We start from the raw sequence: 19707 nt of genomic DNA on the forward strand, positions 1-19707 counted from the left end.
TGATTTTTATTTTATTTTTTTGGAACTGCTGTGGCACTTATTGACTGCCTCTAACATACCAAAATGCTTCTCCTCCAATTGAGTGACAGGACAGAAATCCTCCCTCCGAGCAAAGCTGACAGCTTTTCATTCACAATCAACAAGTCCTCTTTGTTTCTCCCTCCCCCTCGGTGGCGAACGTTTTCCTTTCGGGCCCTCAACCAACGTTTAAGTTGTCAATTGTATAAGTCGATTGTTTTAATGACGTCGGCCGCAAGAATGATTTGTGTCAACATTTGGCTTGCACTAAAGTTAATAACAGAGGAAAACGAGTTGCCTCAACGGATTAAAATGGATGTAATGGAGGGTATTTCCCCAAAAATGTTTTGGTACTTAAATATATTTCAAAGTCTGTACTAAAACAAGCCAAAACGTTCCCTTAAGTAAAGGACTTGAATCTTTCACGAGCTTTTTACTTTTTTCATTTATTCCTATTTAAGCACTGCAGCGAATTCTCGCACTTCCGCTCAACGCTCCACCAGCGAACCGGTTGCTAATTGGACCTGCGCCCTAAACCACGTGACGGCAAATGTAGGTCGCCGCCGCCCCCTAGTGTTCTTCGGGCACACTGCACGTGCCTGCTTTTTCTTTGGTGACCGCGGTGCGGTGGAAGAATCGATCAGCTTTCGTCGCCATTGCAAAGCAGGGCGCCGCGTCGACTCTACCGCGTCTAGTTATGGAGATCTATATTTTCTTCATGCAGGACGAATCAATGTGACACAACGTAACGCGTCTTTTGGCTTTTGTAAACAGGGGGCGGGCTCAGGTGGGCCTAACCTGCACCTGCGCAGCCAATCGGGGGCCGCCGTCGCGCGCCTCCCCTCCCTCCTCGACGATCGTCATTGGCTCGGCGCCGCGTCGCTTTTCCGCATCGAGGCGACGCGAGGGCGAGGGAAGGAGAAGACGATTAACGCTGTCGACGGTGACTTTGTGCTCGGCCGACTGACATCCGCCGCCAACCCCCCGCCCCCCGCCCCCCTCCCCCGAGCGCGAAGGAGCGCGCAGAGCGGCGTTCATGCGCGTGGAGCGCCCATCCGCGCCGAGCCGCGCGTCCTTTCAGCACCGGACAGCGATCGGCAGGTGGGCTGCTGACGTTTCGCACCGACAACCGCGCCGATGCTTGACGCCGACGAGGGCGCTTCCTTCGCGCGGCCTTTCGGAGGCGGAATGCAGACGTGTTTGATTCATGCAAAGATGGAAGAGCTTCATCCGGCAAATGCCCTTGAATAGACAGGCCTCTCTCTCTCTCTCTCTCTCTCTCTCGCGCGCGCGCGCGTGTGTGTGCGTGTGTGTGTGTTGGTGGTAAGCAACTGCGCAATTGTCTGTCCCTGTCTGTTCATATCTTTCTTTCTTTTCACCCTCTCTCTCTCTCTCTCTCGCTCTCTCTCTCTCTTGCAGTCCTCCCTCCCTTCTTCTTCTCGTCGCCCGTCGTCCCGTCTCTTGTCTCGGGGCAATGCGTGGATAGATGACTTGGCTACATCAACAAGCACCGCGGCATCTTGGACTAATATAGCAGCGTCACATCCCCTCCTCTCTCTCTCTCTCTCTCTCTCTCGCTCTCTTTCTTTCTTTCTGTCTTTCTGTCTCCCCCTCCCTGCCTCTCTCTCGCTCTCTTCCTCCCTCCAATCGCCGAGCCCTCCGTCCAAAGGCACCATGGGAAACCGCGGCATGGAGGAGCTGATCCCGCTGGTCAACAAGCTGCAGGATGCGTTCAGCTCCATCGGCCAGGCCTGCAACCTGGACCTGCCGCAAATCGCGGTGGTGGGCGGCCAGAGCGCAGGGAAAAGCTCCGTGCTGGAGAACTTTGTGGGCAGGTAAAATAGGATCATCCCTTAACCTTGCCACATAACAAGCGAGATCGAGCACACCCACGATCCAAAGCGTCAGGCACGTGCATAGGCATTTTTGGCGGGAGGTGCTCAAGTGGGGGAAAAAAGGCACTCATCGCCAAAAATACTCGTACTATTAAGAAAAAAATCTTTATTTAACTAATGATGGCCAGCACATAGCGACCCACCCAAAAAATACATTCAAATTAAGATGGGGGGAGCACATGTACAATTCTTCCAAGCACTCAAATAAATGCCCCTCAAACATCAAAAAATTATTGTTTTTATTATTGTCTAGATATAAGAATGAAGGGGAAAAATAAGCTTCAGCAAAGAGGGCACTTTTTCATCCGGGGCAACAAGGGCAGGTGCTTAGGCACCACGTTCGGAGCCGCCGAAGCGCACGTCGCGCCCGCGGCCCAATCTTGCCGGGTTGAGCTTGCGGCGGCACCTCGGGGATCTCGGCCCAATCTGCAACTGCGCTCGTTCAAGTTGAGAAAGATTTGGCGGCATTATATTCAGCGTGCATAGGCGCGTGATCCACACACACACATTCGCTCATTTTCATTACCTAAAAAAAAGAACAAAAAATGCAAATCAGCTAGTTTCTTGATTGGCAGAAAAATACGACAGGAATAGTTCATTTGCTGTTGTGTTTTGATTTTTGCATCATATCTGTCTTGCCCCAGTTTTTGAATTCTTGGGGTTTACGCTCAGCGACGACCTTGCGGCTCGCACTTGAATGAGATCCAATGCAAGATCTTTATTAAAAGGTCATCCTTAATCAACATAACAGTAGTCAGTTTTTCCTGACACTGCCAGCTAGCGACGAATTGAACACGATGTGCATTGTATTGTATCTTTGTACATGTTGTGTTTTTTATCTGATATTTCGCTGAAGTGCTAACCAAAATATTCGAAGCACCCATCGGTGTGATGCGGCGCAGTCGTGCAAGCACATTATGAAATGACGGGGCTCAATCAAAAGTGAGCACTCTCGTCTTTGCACGACAAGGCGAATATTTCCTCGACATCTCCTGTTTTGGATCTCATTGGATTGTGCAAATGATGCTTTTCTTGTGGCTTGTCGGCGTAAATGTTTGTCAGCCGCTTTGTTTGCAACTGATAGTTCAGCTTTCCTCTGGAACGCTGCGATCGGTTGACCGAACGGGACAAAAAAGACTGAGGCGATTATGCAATAAGGCAAACAAAAATACGATTTTCCGGTGCAGGCATTTTTCAAAGAACGACAGTCCTCACAGCGTTCATATCTGTGGAACGATGATGCCCGCGGCCCAGGAAACGGTGGGGTCTCTTTCGAAAGCGAGTGCCGACGCTTTGTTTCTCACGTCTGGTTTGTCCCGTTCGTTTCAGTTGTTACAGGAAGCGCTGGCTTACAAAATGGCCGCCATCATATTCAGTGTTTGATCGAGCGAAATGATAAATAGCGAGAAATGCAAGAGTTGAGTAGAAAGATGTTTCGTGTTGACGTTTTCTTGAGTGCTGAGTTGTTTGTCCGCAGGGACTTTCTGCCCCGCGGGTCTGGAATCGTCACTCGCAGGCCCCTGGTTCTGCAGCTTATCAGCGCCACCGCAGGTGGGCTCGCACACGTCGTTCGCACGCCCACACGAGCCGCCGGCGCGCTCCCAAATGGCAAAAATGCACGCACTTCATTTGAAATGGCGCTGTTTTCATTGCACTCCGGCATTCTGTCCGTCTCACACATCGCCAGCAAACTCTCTTGCGTGTTCTTCATCTCCGCAGAATGGGCCGAATTTCTCCACTGCAAAGGGAAGAAGTTCACAGATTTCGATGAGGTTCGCCAGGAGATCGAAGCCGAGACGGACCGCGTCACCGGCGCCAACAAAGGCATATCTCCTGTCCCCATCAACTTACGCGTGTATTCCCCAAATGGTGCGAAACCCCAACTCTTTCCTTTTGAATACTGAATGAACCCCTCCTCTTGCTCTTCTTAAAGATACCTTGACGAAACTCGAGCAACGCAGCGGGTTGTCGTGCTGCCACATTGATTGGCCATTTGTAGTCAAGAATGGAAGGACGGGTGAGAAAAGAAAGAATGCATCAAGGTGTCTTCAGTGAAGCGCGCTTAAGCAGATGAGCTCGTGCTGCTGCTGCAAATCTGCGTAGAGGTCACAGCCCATTCAGAATCTCACCGACTGTACACTGAGTGTACCTCAGCGTACAGTCGGCCTATCGGGACGTATCTCGATAGGCCGCAGCGCACCTGCGACCCGAATGGGGATAAATGGTTTCGACAACGGACGCACGGATCGCTTTTGCGGAACTCCTGAAGAAGTGTGTTCCAATGACGACATTTGTTTATATAGCTCAAGTCTGTCCAAAAAAAAAAAAAAAAGTGTTTCAAACGTCCTGTCGTGTTCTCCTAACGCGTCGTTGCTCCCGAACAGTGCTGAACTTGACGCTCATCGACTTGCCGGGGATCACCAAGGTGCCGGTCGGAGACCAGCCCGTTGACATCGAGCAGCAAATCCGGGACATGATCATGCAGTTCATCACCAGGGAGAGCTGCCTGATCCTGGCCGTCACGCCGGCCAACACCGACCTCGCCAACTCGGACGCCCTTAAACTGGCGAAGGACGTCGATCCCCAAGGTGAGGCGAGGGTGACTCCTCGCAGCGCAGGAAGGGTGTCAAAAAAGAGATCGGAGGAAATCAAGCAAAGCACGAGGCGATCCTAAGCAAGATGGCGAATCTCTGCTGTCGGAAAGGTCATTTGCGTTTGATCGACATGTATCAGTTTCAATTCACCGTTCGAGGGCAAGGAGGCCAGATGAGAAGATAAAAGGACAGAAGACGATTTGCAGGGAAAGGCAAGACTGCAGATGGGATGACGGAGGTCATTTGACCTCCAGACTGCAGAGGGGGACGCGGGAGAATGAACTGGAAGGGAAAGAGGAAGAGGAGGAGGACACGGATGACGCCATGAGGGAGGGAGGGAAGAATGAATCATTGCGGGGAAAGAGGACAAGAGCGACAAGGCCGAGATGCTAACTAGGCGGGCCCCCGTCACAGCCTGCAAAGTAGTTTGCTCTGAATTGACAACGTCCTGCCATCAACACATGATATGGAAAACCACTAAAGTGGAGTTTCTCCGACTGCGCTAATAGATCGTAGATTCGATATGATTGTACGTCGCCGTTGTACACATGCAGGACTCGAAGCGCTCTGCTACCATACGATATTTTTAGCACGTTAGCCCCTGGCAGCAATACATTTCAATGCGAGTGCAGAAGGGAAAAAGAAAGACAAAGAAATTCTTGCACTTTTGACAATTACGAGAATAAGCGGTCCACTGCAGTACAGTCATGAGATTTATTGTCAAACAATCCTGTGCGTGCACTTTAGTGAAACCTAAAAGTCAGTATATCCAATCTGGAAACTGCCATTTTCAAACCGTATAAACAGGGGTTTCTCTATTTTTAGTGGCCACAAGTGTCCCAGGTCTTGCCCTTGTTTTTACGACGCCAAAATGATCCTTATGACAGCAGTGACGCCAGCGGAGGCCGAAGATGCTTTTGCTCAAATGTACATAATACACAGCAAATAGCCGTCGATGGCAGGGAGCAGATAGTTTTTTTCCGCACGCAAATGAGACAATGCGATGGTCGTGTGGTTCCCTGTGTGGTGTAGGTCTGAGGACTATAGGAGTGATCACCAAACTGGATTTGATGGATGAGGGCACCGATGCTCGTGACGTGCTGGAGAACAAGCTCCTGCCGCTCAGAAGAGGTGAGCTCGCGTCCTCCAGCTTGTTGCTGCTTTCTTTTCTTCTTCTTCTTTTTTTTTTTAACCGCTCTCACTGGCCCAGGATCAGTCATTATTTTGCTCAATTCGTGTCCGTGCCTTTTTGTTTTCAGGCTACATCGGAGTGGTGAACCGCAGTCAGAAGGACATCGATGGGAAGAAAGATATCAAGGCAGCTCTGGAGGCAGAGAGAAAGTTCTTCTTCTCCCATCCGGCGTACAGGCACCTGGGGGACAAAATGGGCACTCCGCACCTGCAGAAAGCGCTCAACCAGGTGATCAGAGATTTACTCGCAGTGCACTTTGCCTAATTAATAAGATACTGGCCTCGATTTTTTTCCTACTTGCATTAAATGACACATCATTGCATGGCATGGCATGCCAGACGCTGTAGAGAAAAACAAATGGCTCGCTCGGTCCTTTTTGTCCTTTCTCCTAATATTTACTGTACAGTGGACCCCTGCCTTTCGCAGGGGCTAGGGACCGCGAATAGCAAGCATCGGCGGATAATTGACGTCCGTTTGAAATGTATTGGGGGGTGGAAAAAGAACCAATTCTCCAGTAAGCAGATACAACCTACCAATAAGCGTTTTCGAGGTCGGCTCCCTTCCCAAATACAAAAACAAGCAAAGGGGACAAAAATACAGTCGAGTTGCAGCAAAACGTCTGCTTTATTTATTTGGAGACGGAATCATTCAAGATGAACAGTATTGCGATTGTCATGTAGAACTGCACGGCATTTGTTTCAAATACGTTGCTCCCCTCTCGTATCTTAACGGGGCAACCCGAATTTTAGAAACATCTCTCGGTGCACTCCGACATCGCTGAAAACTGCGACGGCAGTCATAAACAATCCGTGAAAGAAATACTTTGAATACCTTGCATTTACAAATGACAATGACGACGGTTCAAAGTGCTTTGAAAAAGAGTCTTGTTTGATTGTGTTCCCATAGCAACTGACCAACCACATCCGAGACACTCTGCCAGCCTTCCGCAGTAAGCTGCAGTCCCAGCTGTTGGCTCTGGACAAGGAGGCCGAGGAATACCGGGGATACCGACCGGATGACCCGTCCCGCAAAACCAAGCAGCTGCTGCAGTCAGTATAATATAGTCCCCGGTTTCACCAGTAAAAGAACTTCTATCGTATTTATGCATCGTAAACATTTGGCACCACTGCTACTGGTTATCCTCCGTATATGTTTTTCAGGATGGTGCAGCAGTTCTCTGTGGACTTCGAGAAGAGGATCGAGGGTTCGGGAGACCAGGTGGACACAGTGGAGCTGTCAGGTGGAGCCAAAATCAATCGCATCTTCCATGAGCGTTTCCCATTTGAACTGGTCAAGGTAACCTCGAATCCCAATCTAATCCACACTATTATATCACGCGTTCATATTTCTGCCGCCTTGCATTGAGAGCGTTTTTAACGGACTAGAACAAGATTTGTCTTTTTTGAAAACGGTTATATAACGGAACTCCCACAAGGTTGCCTGTTGCAATTCCTCGGCAAGATGACGACGCCGAACGTCGGGCTGAATGGGAGACAAAATCGCACTTTCTCGTGGGTCTCCTCCAGCCACGCTGTCTGCGCTCACTTCGCTCAATCCGTCCAATGGCAGTCGCCCACTGCAAGCGCTACTTCCCGAAAAGGCCTCATTTTCTCTGTCGGTATGTTCTTCGCAGATGGAGTGCGATGAGAAGGAGATGCGTCGTGAGATCAGTTATGCCATTAAGAACATCCACGGGATCAGGTGGGAGGTTTGCCTTTTATCGCATATTGCACGAATGCAGTACAAGGCGGGATGACATAACGCCGATTCGGCTTTTCATTCTGGAAGTCAAATATTTTATGGTAATTGCTCTCGCTGCAACAGTCAACTTCACACTACAATCCATCCCAAAGGGCGGATTTTTCAAAAAGCTACTTGATGCGGCGAGCCAGATAGCTACAAATGTGGATTTGGAGCCTTTATAATTCGCCTTTTCTTTTCTCCTTCTCTTCGACACGGTTGTTGGTAGTTAGCGTGATGTTTCATTATTCACCAGGCGGTACTTTATTGCCGATTGCGCCTCGAAGCTTTTATGTACAGTTACCGACCGCTATTTCAGACAGTGTGCATGTACGTATTAAAAGGTGCGCTCAATGCAGGCTAGCGCTCTCCATTTTGTAAAAGGCAATAACATTGAGTAGTGGAAGAAGTTTCTTTTTTGGGGCGGCAGGACAGGGCTGTTCACTCCGGACATGGCGTTTGAAGCCATAGTGAAGAAACAGATCATCAAGTTAAAGGAGCCCTGTGTCAAGTGTGTGGACATGGTCATCCAGGAACTGATCAACACTGTACGCCAGTGTTCCAACAAGGTGAGTCATACCTTTTTTAGGCGCCGTGAAGGCATGTCATGCAATAATGCATCGAGAACAATTCAACCGCAAGGAAAAAGGCTGAAGTTTAAATTTGAACCCAAACAGGCCTGAAAGGTTTGGAGCGACAAGATTACAACTGTGATTTTCAGTTTTCGTTACGGTCCCCGATGTGGATTTTCCAGTTCTCGATCAGCAGTGCGGAAGGACCGATATGCCGTGTGTGGTGTGTTTGCAGCTGGAATGTTTCCCAACGCTCCGTGAAGAAACGGAGAGAATCGTGACTTCTCACATCCGAGACAGAGAGAGTCGCGCGAAGGAACAGGTGACACAAGAACTCGCGTGACATGCTTACGTACTCACAGCAGCGTACTAGTTCGTACAATATTATTTATATGGCGTGTGCATAAATGCGTAATGTATACATTTGGATACGTCTGTGTTTGAAGTAACATTTTTGCATGTTGGGAAATTTTTGAGAAGGAAACGTGAGCCCAACACTTGGTTTAGTCAAGCATAGAACGAGTCACTTTCGGCTAGTTTTGTTCCAAAACGCTGCGGACTGAGCACTTCACAACACCTCATCTTTCTCAAATGCATACTAAAGTTGAAATAAAAAGGTCTTTGTGAGAATAGAACACCAAGTTAGCCTTTAGCTTGCTACCCTAACTAACCGCAACAAGAACACCGATTGTCCAAAATGTACGTACATCCAACGATCACCGTAGAATGAGTTGAACGGAACTTTTTTAATTGATGTTTTTTTGTCTCAGGTTCTGCTGGTGATAGACATTCAACTCTCTTACATCAACACTAACCACGAGGACTTCATTGGCTTTGCAAAGTAAAGATTCACATCGAATAGCTTTGTATCACTATTATGCAGGATTATTTAATGATTATTATGAGCAGTAGTAGTAATAATAATTTCTTCTTATTACTATTTATTAGTTAGACAGTGAAAAGAATCTGAGTTTAGCCTCGCTTTCTCTTCTCACCTTCATCCCCTCCTGCCGCCCCAGCGCCCAGCAGAGGAGCAGTCAGACGAACAAGAGTCAGAGCTCAGCAACCAATCAGGTGAGTGCAAGATGGCCACGGCATTGATAGCAAAACATGGAAGAGATATCATCCCGGAAACAGTGGAGCCGCGCTATTCGCGGGGGATGGAGACCGCGAGTAGCCAAAATCCGCAGACAATTCATGCCCATTCTAATTCTTTTGACAAAAATAGAGAGAGATTGTTTTTAAAACCCCCATAATTCTGGAATAGGCGGGGATAACCCGCCAATAAGCATTGTCGGGATTGGTTCCGCCCCCCCCAAAATGAAAGAGAAAAAAAGAGAAAATAAAAATGCGGTTGTCCGCTGTATCGTCTCCCATTTCAGTTCATCTTTGCGCTCCACACAACATATGTGCGTTGGCATTTTATTCTCTCGATGCGTTTGTCGTTTTGCACCATACCGCATTATGTTTGTAAGTGGGCAGCGGCTGCGGATGCGTCATTCGGCCTGATAATTGGAGTTCAAAACAATCACACCGGATTTCCTTTTTTTGCCACCACCACCATCATCATCGTCAGTGTTATTATTGAGACATTTCCCTTTGTTTGAACTCCTCCTGTGTCATCAAGGTGCCACTTTGCATTTCATCCCCATCCCTTAGTGACAATGTCAGCTGCCCTCTTACGGGCGTCTGCCGGTGAGTATCGCTCCACGTGGGTTCTGCTTTGCAATATCACTCGTGCCTGCAATAATGCCACTGTTGCCTTCACAGGATCCTGACCTGACCCTTTTGAGCCACTTTTGTCACCAAATGTTTTTTTCCATACTGACAGATTAAATCTCCCTGTAAGGTAACTCGAGTTCGCGATGAGTTGAATTTCCCCATTTGCGGACTAATAAAGGCCCCTTCTATTCTTTCCTCTTCTATTCTAGTCTATTCTATTCTAAAAGCCCCGCATTCCTCCTTGTTGCAGGCCTCCTCTCCACCTGCATCAGGCTTGATTGTAAGACTTTACCAAATGACCGTTTTCCGTCTAACACCCTCACCCACCGAGGCCCGCAGACAAATACAAATACTGTATCCAAAGATTTGGCTGAATAAAATATCTCATCCAATATTGATAGGGTGAGAAATTTGTCTTGGTACTCTGTCATGCACATACGCCACATACAAGGGCAAAAGTATTGGGACACCTGCAAGAACTCAACATCATTTCGCAGCAATAACAAGACCTGCTTCGACTCTCGTTATTCCAAAAAGTGTAGACGCTATGTCGTTCGAATCGTATTTTTCTACACCAAACTCACCCAGACAAGCGTCTCCGGCATCAGCGTCAAACTCATTTCCGTCTTGGTTTCCCTCAGGGGACCGTCATGACGGTGAACATTGCACGTCATATTGCACGCACACAATTGCCCTTGCATCCATCCGTTTTCTATAACGCGGGCGTGCTGGCGCTTATCCCAGCTATCTTGGGGCGAGAGGCGGGGTACACCCTGAACTGGTCGCCCGCCAATCGCAGGGCACATAGAATCAAACAACCGTTCGCACTCCCATTCACACCGACGGACAATTTTGAGTTTACAATTCACCTAGCATGCGTGTTTTTGGGATGTGGGAGGAAACCGGAGTGCCCGGAGAAAACCCACGCAGTTCAAATCCCGGTCCTCAGAAGCGCGAGGCAGGCGTGCTAACCAGTCGTCCCCCGCGCGGCCGTAAATATCGTTGACAACAAATGAAATTTGAAATCGCAAGTCATGGAATATTGTGGTAATTGAATATTTAAGTATACAACTGTAGTATATAAGTATACAAACGTCTTGTAATAGCTGTTAAAGTGAAGAAAGCTTTTCTGCCTCAATGAAAAGAACAAATCCATTTAGCAAGAAACCTGAAATACACACACGTTTTCCTTTAGTGGGCCATATGAAATGATGTGGCGGGCTGCATATGGCCCTCAGGCCTTGAGTTTGACACCTGTCATCTGCAGTATGGGCCTTTCCTTTGTGCACTGGGTCAAAACCCTTCCGTCTGGGCAAGCTGAAGTTGTAAGACTCGAGGGGACGTCAGGGAGGGATTATTGAATTGATTTCCAAGGGTGTCTCAAGACTTCTGTTGCTGCAGCTTTTTCATTTCCTTTGTGCCGATGACGGCAAGGCTTTGAAATGATTTGGCGAACCCCCTTAGTGTGTCTTAGTGAGGCGGTGCAAGACTGAAGGCTAATCTAACCTGATAACCACTTGGCGCCATGCCTGGAGGCGTGTTTATGCAGATCTCGTGGGGTTACTGCAACTAACACACACACACACACACACACACACACTTCTTGTCACTTCATAATAATACTACTACCACTAATAATAAGCTACCACTGCTTTTTCTTGTGGCGGACACACCTCTCGGAATGACTGCGCACTGACCTACAGTCACGAACGCACCGCGACACGGCTAAGCCTTGCGCACATTTCATTGCAACTGGAAGCAAATTAAGTGAAGAGCTTGTGTCCTTCATCCCTTTTCTTATCCTCCAGCTTTTCATTTTCAATGTTTACACGATATATTTGGACAACGTTTGACCTTCCCACCTTCTCGACCCCCCAAGGTCATCCGCAAAGGCTGGCTGACCATAAACAACATCAGCATCATGAAGGGAGGAGCCAAGGAGTACTGGTTTGTCCTCACTGCTGAGAGCCTTTCCTGGTTCAAGGATGATGAGGTGAGTTCTACCTTTGGCGTATTTGGTCAAAAGTAAAACAAAAATAAAAAGCGAAACATTTTAAAAATCATATTCAAATGATTTTGGCCGTCGATAAGTTATCTCGAGAAAAAAGATCAGCTGTCGAATGACGCTAAAAATAGATGGTGGCACGCTTCATAGTTGGAAAGGAACAAAGATGAAAAATGGAACATTGTGACCAAAGACGTTTCTGAAATTCCGCTCGACGATCTCGGTGTGCGGTAGTACGGTGCACTGGTGGTTACAAGTGCTTCTGTCTCACAGTTCTGAGGTCCGCAGTTTGAATCTCAGCTGCATGGGCTTCACCCGCATTCTAAAAATGTTAATTGAAGGCTCTGAATTGCGCACAGGTACGAATGTGAGCGCGTATGGTTGTTTGTGTCTATGCGCCCTGTGGATGCGCTCGAAAATGCAGTGTAGAAAATGGATGCTTTTCTAAACGCGCCTTCCTTGCGCCGCTGATGCCACATTTTCTCTCGGTGACGCGACCAATAGAAATACACCACGAAATGATGTCGCTATCATCAGAGCCGAACGCAAAGGAGATGGAGGACAAACACATTTGAAAACATTCCAACATTTATTTGGCTAAATAAGAGCAAAATGTTGTCGTTAACATTCCGAGGTGGACGCACAACACAACAATGACGCGACGATGCTGCCACGACAGCGGCGAATTTGAATGCGAACATTCCATAAATGAATGACCTCGCCTTTGCAAAAATTGTACAGTCTAGAGCAGGCCGATTGCGAAAAATATGGCATCAGGCTTGAATGAAAATGACTCGCATACGAGATGCATTTGATTATTGCCATGTGAGGTTCTAACAGAAATAGCTGCACCGAGTGAAGCCAGATGCTCGTGCAGATGCGGTCGGTCGCTTCGGTGCTTGGCTGGCTGTTGCCTATCTGCCTGTCTGTGCCTGCTGTACAGGTTGAGGACATTCTGCACAGCAAGTGTAGATAGGCGGACACACTGCAACCTCTTCAGCTGTGCTTGCCGCAAAGCCTAAGATTCGCGCAGGGATTTCTTTGCATTGGGATCATTTATCGGCACCACATTCCATTCACCGCCGTCTTTCTGAAAGTATCAATGATTTGAAATCATTGACAAAGGGTCACACGAGGAGTTTGTCTTTTACTGTCTTTCCGCTCTGTACGATTCTTTCTCGTGGGGATTCAGGCATTTGTTTCATCTTCGCAGATTTGGATCCTTCCCAATCTCGACCACATGTTGGCTCACAGACGCCCAAAATATATGACCAGCACTCGCGCTCAGACTGCACACAAGCTGCGCGGCGTTGGGGGTTCACGTTGTCATTTGATACCTCAGTGTGGCAATGCAGGAAATGATAGACTTCACGAGCTTGGCTTTGTATATTTCTGTTTTACACTCTGTGAACTTTCTACAGTCGCGTACGCATGCATGTGCTTTCACTGCGCGCTCTCCTCTTGGTGTGGTTGCCATTCCCTTTGGAACTGCTCGCGTTCTTGCTAGGGAAACGTCGAGTATTTATTCCAGACATCAGCCTTGCACAGTTCTGTAGGGAGAAACACCCCGATTTAAATAAATATGAATCTTCAGTGAAACCAGGCGTGCGTGAACACAGTAATCATATGAAGTTATGCAAACCTTTTGAGCCTTCTCCAAACTTCTCCCCAAAACTCATTGAACTGTCAGTGTGCTTCTATATTCTGAGTACATTCGTGCAACATTCTCGTCGGTAGGCTTCTATGGCAGTTGACACCAGAGAAATCCATGCGTCTTTTTGCGCGACTGCCCAAGCCCGTTTTGGCCACCCACCGAAATCATTCGGCTGTATTTTCAAACTCCACTTGATTGACCGCCCCGCTCTCCTTTGGCTCGTGTTTGATGCTTTGCAGGCACTTAGGCTCCTCCCCCTCCCGTGAAGCACATCGTCCTCACACTGCTAGGCTAGTTTGCGCTGCACGCTTACTCATTCATCTCTGCTAAAAATGTTTGAAATGTCAAAATTGGACATATTCTGACCTCTACCCTTTGCTTTCCACGGTCATTTCATCAAAGGTTCAACTGATTCATGTTTATTCCCCGAACGAAATGAAAAAAGGAGCTGTGAGAGTGATAAATCAATCAGATCAACGTATACATTAATGCAGATTGAAGGAAAACAGATTCGCCCAAACAAAGAGGTTGGCTAGCTTGCAGACAGAGACACACAGAGAAAGACAGACTGACAGAAGAAGGTCCATGCCCAGTCTAACCAATGTGCAGACTACTGTACACCAGTATGACAATGAACAGGTAGTCTGAACACTGGGTGGACGGAGCCGGAATGAATTGTCAGGCCTTTTGCTGTTTTCTGCCATTCCAGATGCCGGCGCTTCTGTCGTTTGCGCCCTCCCTTTGGAACCACTCCGTGTTGGCACCGAAGATCCCATTTGACGAAAGCTCTCAAAAGCGCAATTCGCCCGTCAGCGTTGTCGCTTCCCCGGCGCTTACGTGCGCATCTCTTGCTTTTTCAGTCGAGCTTTGCACCTCGGGTCCCCTCCGTTTTGGTCACGCCGGCCATGAAGAGTATCCAGTCCTGACGTGGCACATTCGCCCAGACGACCGGGACAGACTGGCTGCACGTTCAGGGAGGGGATATTTCAAAAAAGAGGGAACGAGGGAGACGGGGGCGTGAATGAGTGCGAAAGGGAGAGGAAGCGAGAGCAAGAGGGAGGGGACCTGTGTGACCATATATGGAGTGTCGTGACCCCCTTTGGGAATACAACGCGGAATGGCTCTGCCGACTTTGCTTATCCTCCTGCGTTCTCCTTTCACTTGAATTCAAACATGCGACATTTTGCCTTTACATCTTCGACTATCAGCAAAGCTCCAACTGGAGTTTGTTCTCCAGCTCCTTCGCCTTCGCCGTCGCCGAAGCTTCAAACACACTCCTCCTCCTCTGGTTCGCCGAGCGCCGCTAAGCGCTACCAGATGTTGAGTTTTAACGCCAGGCCGTCATTTAATCTCACTCTCTCTCCCGCCTTCTTCCCCCCCCCCCAAAAAAAATCAGGCAGGAAGTGGGCCCCTCTGGAATGGAAAGAAAAAAAAAAACATCTACAGAGTGTGGGGAGGTAAGGGGGGTGAACGTTCAAAAAGACCAACAATCAAATCGAAGACAAGAGGTGTAAAATGATGTGTCATAACTTGGGTGACTTTTTGTCTCTTCGAGCCGTGCACGTTCAAAGATCAACGTTGTATTTGAGCTGCGGTGCTTTCACGCATCTGCCGTTGCTCTCGCTCGGCCGGCGCTTTCCGCAGCCCTTCGCTACCACCTCGCCTTTGCATTACTCACCGTGAGTGAGCGACGACTGCGTCCTGACCCGCTCTGTAATGACTTCCACATGTGCTGTCTTTTTCTCTCCGTTTCTCTCTTCCCCCTCTCACTCCCACTTTTACCTCCCGCTCTCCCCCATTCCTCCTCCCTCCTGTCGCCCCTTCTCTTTCTACTCACCCCCTCTCTCGCCTTCCCCTAATACCAAATTTCACCTCCTACTTGCCGCACAAATGTCATTGCGCAATTGACAATTGAGACGATGACAAATGGTGTTGCTCTCATTCACAGGAGAAAGAGAAGAAGTACATGCTCCCTCTGGACAACCTGAAAGTCCGCGACGTCGAGAAGAGTTTCATGTCCAGCAAGCACATATTCTGCATTTTTAATACAGAGTCAAGGTCAGCGACCAGTGCTCTCGAAAATGAATTGATATTTGTAGTTATATTGACCATGTGGCGCTTATCAAGAGTTGTCGGCCTGCTTGCAGCAGTCGAAATATGTTTTGGGTTAAAGTCGTGTGCACGAGTTCAGCCAACAATAAACTAACGCACATGGAAACAAGTCCGTTCAATTCACCGTCAGTACTTGAAGCTGTTAGAACATATCTCTTTATACTTTCTGCGCAACAGCAAAAGCTGTTAGTAATCTTCCAAGTTGAATCTTTGATTGCAATTTTGTGATTATGATAGAAATCGGTGTAGTTTTGGGGCTTTTTTTTTTAAAAAAATTTTTTTTTTTTTTTTTTACTACATATGAGTCATTCATTCAGTACGTTTTGCACAACTGACTTCTTTTCATGCGTGTTCTGCTGTGGGATCCAGGAATGTGTATAAGGACAATCGCACTCTGGAATTGGCTTGCGACTCACAGGACGATGTGGACAGCTGGAAGTCTTCTCTGCTCCGTGCCGGGGTCTACCCTGAGAAGACCACCACGGTGAGCGCACGTCTGTTTTGTGACATGTATGGAAAATGTTCTGTCTGATCCAAAAATGTTACACCCAGCGTTGCTCTTTGCCGCACTTCTCGCTAACTTCTGACAATGGTCATCAAATGAAAGTGTTTTTGTCATTTCCGCATGGAGCCTCTGTCGTGTTTATGGGTAACATTAGTCCTTTTAAACTTGAAAGTATTCTTTTCTTCTGAAATCCTCAAAGGTTGAGAGTGAGTCCTCCACTACCACCTCGGATAACTTTTCCATGGACCCCCAGCTGGAGCGTAAAGTGGAAACTATCCGTAACCTGGTCGACTCCTACATGGCTATCGTCAACAAGTGCATCCGGGATCTCATGCCCAAGGCCATCATGCATCTCATGATCAATAACGTAAACGAGTGACTCACTTCCTACTCGGCTCTATTGAAAGTGAATTCTGCTGGTCGGTGCTCAGTCTGCACTTCCTCTTGCTACCACTAGGTCAAGGAGTTTATCAACGCAGAGCTGCTGGCCCAGTTGTACTCGGCAGGCGACCAGAACGCCCTGATGGATGAGTCCCAGGAGCAGGCTCAGAGGAGGGACGAGGTGCTGAGGACCCACCAGGCCCTAAAAGAGGCCTTGGCTATCATCGGGGATATCTCAACCACCACCATCACTGTCCCTTTGCCACCGCCCGTCGACAACTCCTGGGTCGGGGGATCAAGCGGCGGTCGCAGGTACGTTCCCGCGTATGGCGAAACATTTCATTCTCTTGCTCTTTTCGAAACATTCTAAGCCCGCGTTCATGTAGGTCTCCTCCTCCAAGTCCCACCGCCCCGAGGAGGATGTCTGCAGGCCAGCGCCCAGCCCCTCGAGGAGCCCCGCCACCGCCGAACCGTCCGGGTCCCCTGGGGCCCTTCAATAACAGCGCCGAGAGTCCCCAGGCCCCGAGCCGCCCGAACCGGGCCCCTCCGAGCATCCCCAGGTGAGGACGAGAATCCATCTGATGTTTGCTTTATGCCTAGCTTAGCGCATTACCGGTCCATTCCTTCGACGCACAGTCGAGCCGGGTGAAGTGAGGCGATGAGAATGATTCCACGATGAGAATTAAACAGGACGATTTGAAAGATTGGACTCGATAAAGCTTTTATGTGTCTCATATACATTAAACCTAAAACAGAGTACCTTCTAATACACAGTGATATTATTCTATCAAATTTGAGACAATTCAAATGTGTCCAGGCTTGATAACATGCTTTGCGGACATCTCGCTCAAGGACCTCCTGCACTTCACTTTGAAGTGTGCATTCTGTTCTTCTTCTTCTATTGTTATTGTCAACTTATTGTTGACTTGCCACTGGCGACAGTTTAGGTGTTATACTCAACAGATAGGTGCGTGAAACTGATCTTTGGTTGCCTGACCTCTTTTCAAAGATAATAAACTATGCAAGATACTTTGCCTTCCAATATTCATTTCAGGTGTTGTCTATATCAGAGTGAGTCATTTCCCCACAACCGTTTCAATGAAGAGGACACATTGTGCTGTACATTTCAAAGCGTCCCAATCATTTGCATTTTCTACGGTCGTCTTCATATTTCTGATCGCATGCGTGGCCACGGTCCGTCCTCCTCCAGATTGATTGTGTTGCATTCGTGTAAGTGTAGTCATTCTTTTCCCAAACTGTCTGACCTTTGGGATGCCCAAACATCGAGAGTGGATTATTTGTACAAACACTGCGATGAATGTCTTTTTCTGCTTGTCTCTCCCATCCGTGTTGTCCTGTCTCCTTTTTTCACGTCGTCGTCCGATGCTCATCCAAGCCGACGACCACCACCATCTCCGACAAGACAAGCGCCGCCATAATCATCCGAAGGGGCCGCTCGTCTTCTTCTTCTTCTTTCTCTCTTTAGCCATGGCTCCGCTGCCCTCTTCTCTGCTTAGTGCAAATCGTGTCCCCTTGACCCGCAATCTCCTGCCAGTTGCCCATGTCCATATATCTATGTACAGTATTGTACTTGTCTTGTGGTGTACGCGTATGTGCGCTTGTTGCTCGCCTGTGGTCCGGATAAGCTTCGGCAGAACCACATCCGAGTATCAGTCACCGATCCCGTTTTCCCCTCAACCCCTCGCCAAGTCAGCCACGGCCAGAACTTGCTGCTTCGACGGGAAAATATGCCCAGCCGATGGGCTGCCGTCTTCATTCCAAAATGCAGCGTGACGGATCAGCTGCTTTTAATGCATGGGAGTGTATGTGTGCGAAGATGTTTTGCGTGAATGGGGGAGGAACTCATTTGCCTATACGTACACTCCAATTCCTTTAGGATTCATTTATTGTACAACCCTCTCGTAAGTGTTCGTTATCAGCCTATTGTCCTCGATAGGAACACAAGTTGTATCTTAGTGCGTGTATGTGTGTAAACATGCGTTTGCGTGCAAGTAATACTGTGTAGGCGTGCACGAGTGTGCGAGAAGACGTCCAGTATGCATACGCAGTCTGTCTGCACGTTTGTTGCCGTTTCCGTTGTATTTGTTTTCACGTCGAAAGCTGTTAACGACGAGTCCTAAACCCTCGGGGCGGAAATTGACTATTGGACTTCGGCGAGATGTTTTATGTGTCGTAGTAGCAGCCGTACACACGTAGCGAGGCCGAGGAGCACCATCAGTATTCTCTATTGGAAACGGCCTCAATACTACATTTAACCTCGTCGTATCGGTCCACCTGTGCCGTATCAATGGTCAAAGTTGTGACCCCTGACGCCTTAAGCTCAGATTCAGATGCTGACTGACGGCTGTTGCGGCCGGAACACTCTTCGATGTGGTCCTGTGGCCATTTCACATCTTTCCTTTTAGCCCTGATCTCAGGTTTTAAAAACACGCTACCACCTTAATGCACGTGAAAGACTTTATTTATTCGACTCCCGTAGTTTTTCTTTTCATCGCACGCTCGTCATTTCAGTCAGTCAGCATCTGCGTTGGATCTTAAGCAGCTATTGTCAGTGTTCGAGTGCTTCTCTGTCACTTTGTTCGTGTGTTTATGGTCCTAAACTGTGTTCTGGTTCTCCTGTATATAGGTATCAAATAAGGAAATACTGTACCTGTGGACTATTAAGACCTCACGATGCATCTTAGCGCTTTAATGGTTCTCAGTCTAGTCACTCAACATCTCATTTAGACTGCCTTACCGGCATGAATTACAATTCTGTATTGCCAAAGCGAAATATGTAGAGAGAATTGCAGAGTATGACAAGAAAACTGAAGAACAACAATCGAATGATTCCATTTGTAGTACGATGTTTGTCAAAGAACAAAATGGGAAATTGCATCTATTGTTATTTTCGGTGTCTCTGTATTGTTCCTCAATAATAATAATACGAATAAAAAGTCTTACTTCTCAACCGTGTTTATTGGTTTTGCTGAAAGTTCCAGCAGGTTTGTTGCTGAGACATCAAAACTGAAATTGTTGTTCTTAAAGCTTGGTCGAGCCGATTTGTAATTTCCTCATCTGGTTCCGTTTGAAGATACAGGGTCAGATTAGAAATGACAAAAACACACGCACACGCATTCTAACATTAGAGTACCCTGTTGCTGTGCCCTAGCTTTGGACACTGCACTTTTACACACCTCAGTCTCCACTTGGCGGCAGCGGTCTGTTTTCTTGCTGCCCTTCGTCTCCCCTTGGGAAAAATAAATCAACCAATAAATCTCCTTATTGTGGCCTAAAGCTATACTTCGGAGCAGTCA

At 47.9% G+C, this 19707-nt stretch overlaps 1 protein-coding gene across 3 annotated transcripts; it reads left to right on the forward strand.

Annotated features, from left to right (window-relative positions):
* The first annotated feature begins 628 nt into the window (after nucleotides 1-628).
* On the forward strand, nucleotides 629-19361 carry dnm3b (dynamin 3b). Of its 3 annotated transcripts, XM_061693552.1 has the most exons (21): nucleotides 630-1119; nucleotides 1438-1853; nucleotides 3391-3464; nucleotides 3633-3782; nucleotides 4298-4501; nucleotides 5540-5638; nucleotides 5767-5927; nucleotides 6606-6748; nucleotides 6860-6995; nucleotides 7333-7400; nucleotides 7870-8008; nucleotides 8247-8333; nucleotides 8782-8852; nucleotides 9031-9085; nucleotides 11613-11726; nucleotides 15341-15450; nucleotides 15874-15988; nucleotides 16209-16376; nucleotides 16467-16702; nucleotides 16777-16950; nucleotides 17787-19361. In XM_061693552.1, exons 2-21 carry the CDS (start codon nucleotides 1693-1695, stop codon nucleotides 17827-17829), a joined length of 2508 nt encoding a protein of 835 aa, XP_061549536.1. In that variant the 5' UTR covers nucleotides 630-1119; nucleotides 1438-1692; the 3' UTR covers nucleotides 17830-19361. The 3 variants fall into 3 exon arrangements, with proteins under 3 accessions (XP_061549535.1, XP_061549534.1, XP_061549536.1); XM_061693551.1 differs by having other exon boundaries at nucleotides 629-1341; nucleotides 3391-3782; XM_061693550.1 differs by having other exon boundaries at nucleotides 629-1119; nucleotides 3391-3782.
* The last annotated feature ends 346 nt before the right edge of the window (nucleotides 19362-19707 follow it).

Source organism: Phycodurus eques, chromosome 13 (assembly GCF_024500275.1).
Source record: "Phycodurus eques isolate BA_2022a chromosome 13, UOR_Pequ_1.1, whole genome shotgun sequence".
Lineage (NCBI taxonomy): Eukaryota > Metazoa > Chordata > Actinopteri > Syngnathiformes > Syngnathidae > Phycodurus > Phycodurus eques.

Coding starts and splice junctions, on each gene's coding strand:
- dnm3b (XM_061693551.1), top strand. CDS start 1,693: ATGGGAAACCGCGGCATGGAGGAGCTGATCCCGCTGGTCAACAAGCTG. Junction 6,749..6,859: donor AAAACCAAGCAGCTGCTGCA/GTCAGTATAATA, acceptor TATGTTTTTCAG/GATGGTGCAGCAGTTCTCTG. Junction 8,334..8,781: donor AGAGTCGCGCGAAGGAACAG/GTGACACAAGAA, acceptor TTTTTGTCTCAG/GTTCTGCTGGTGATAGACAT.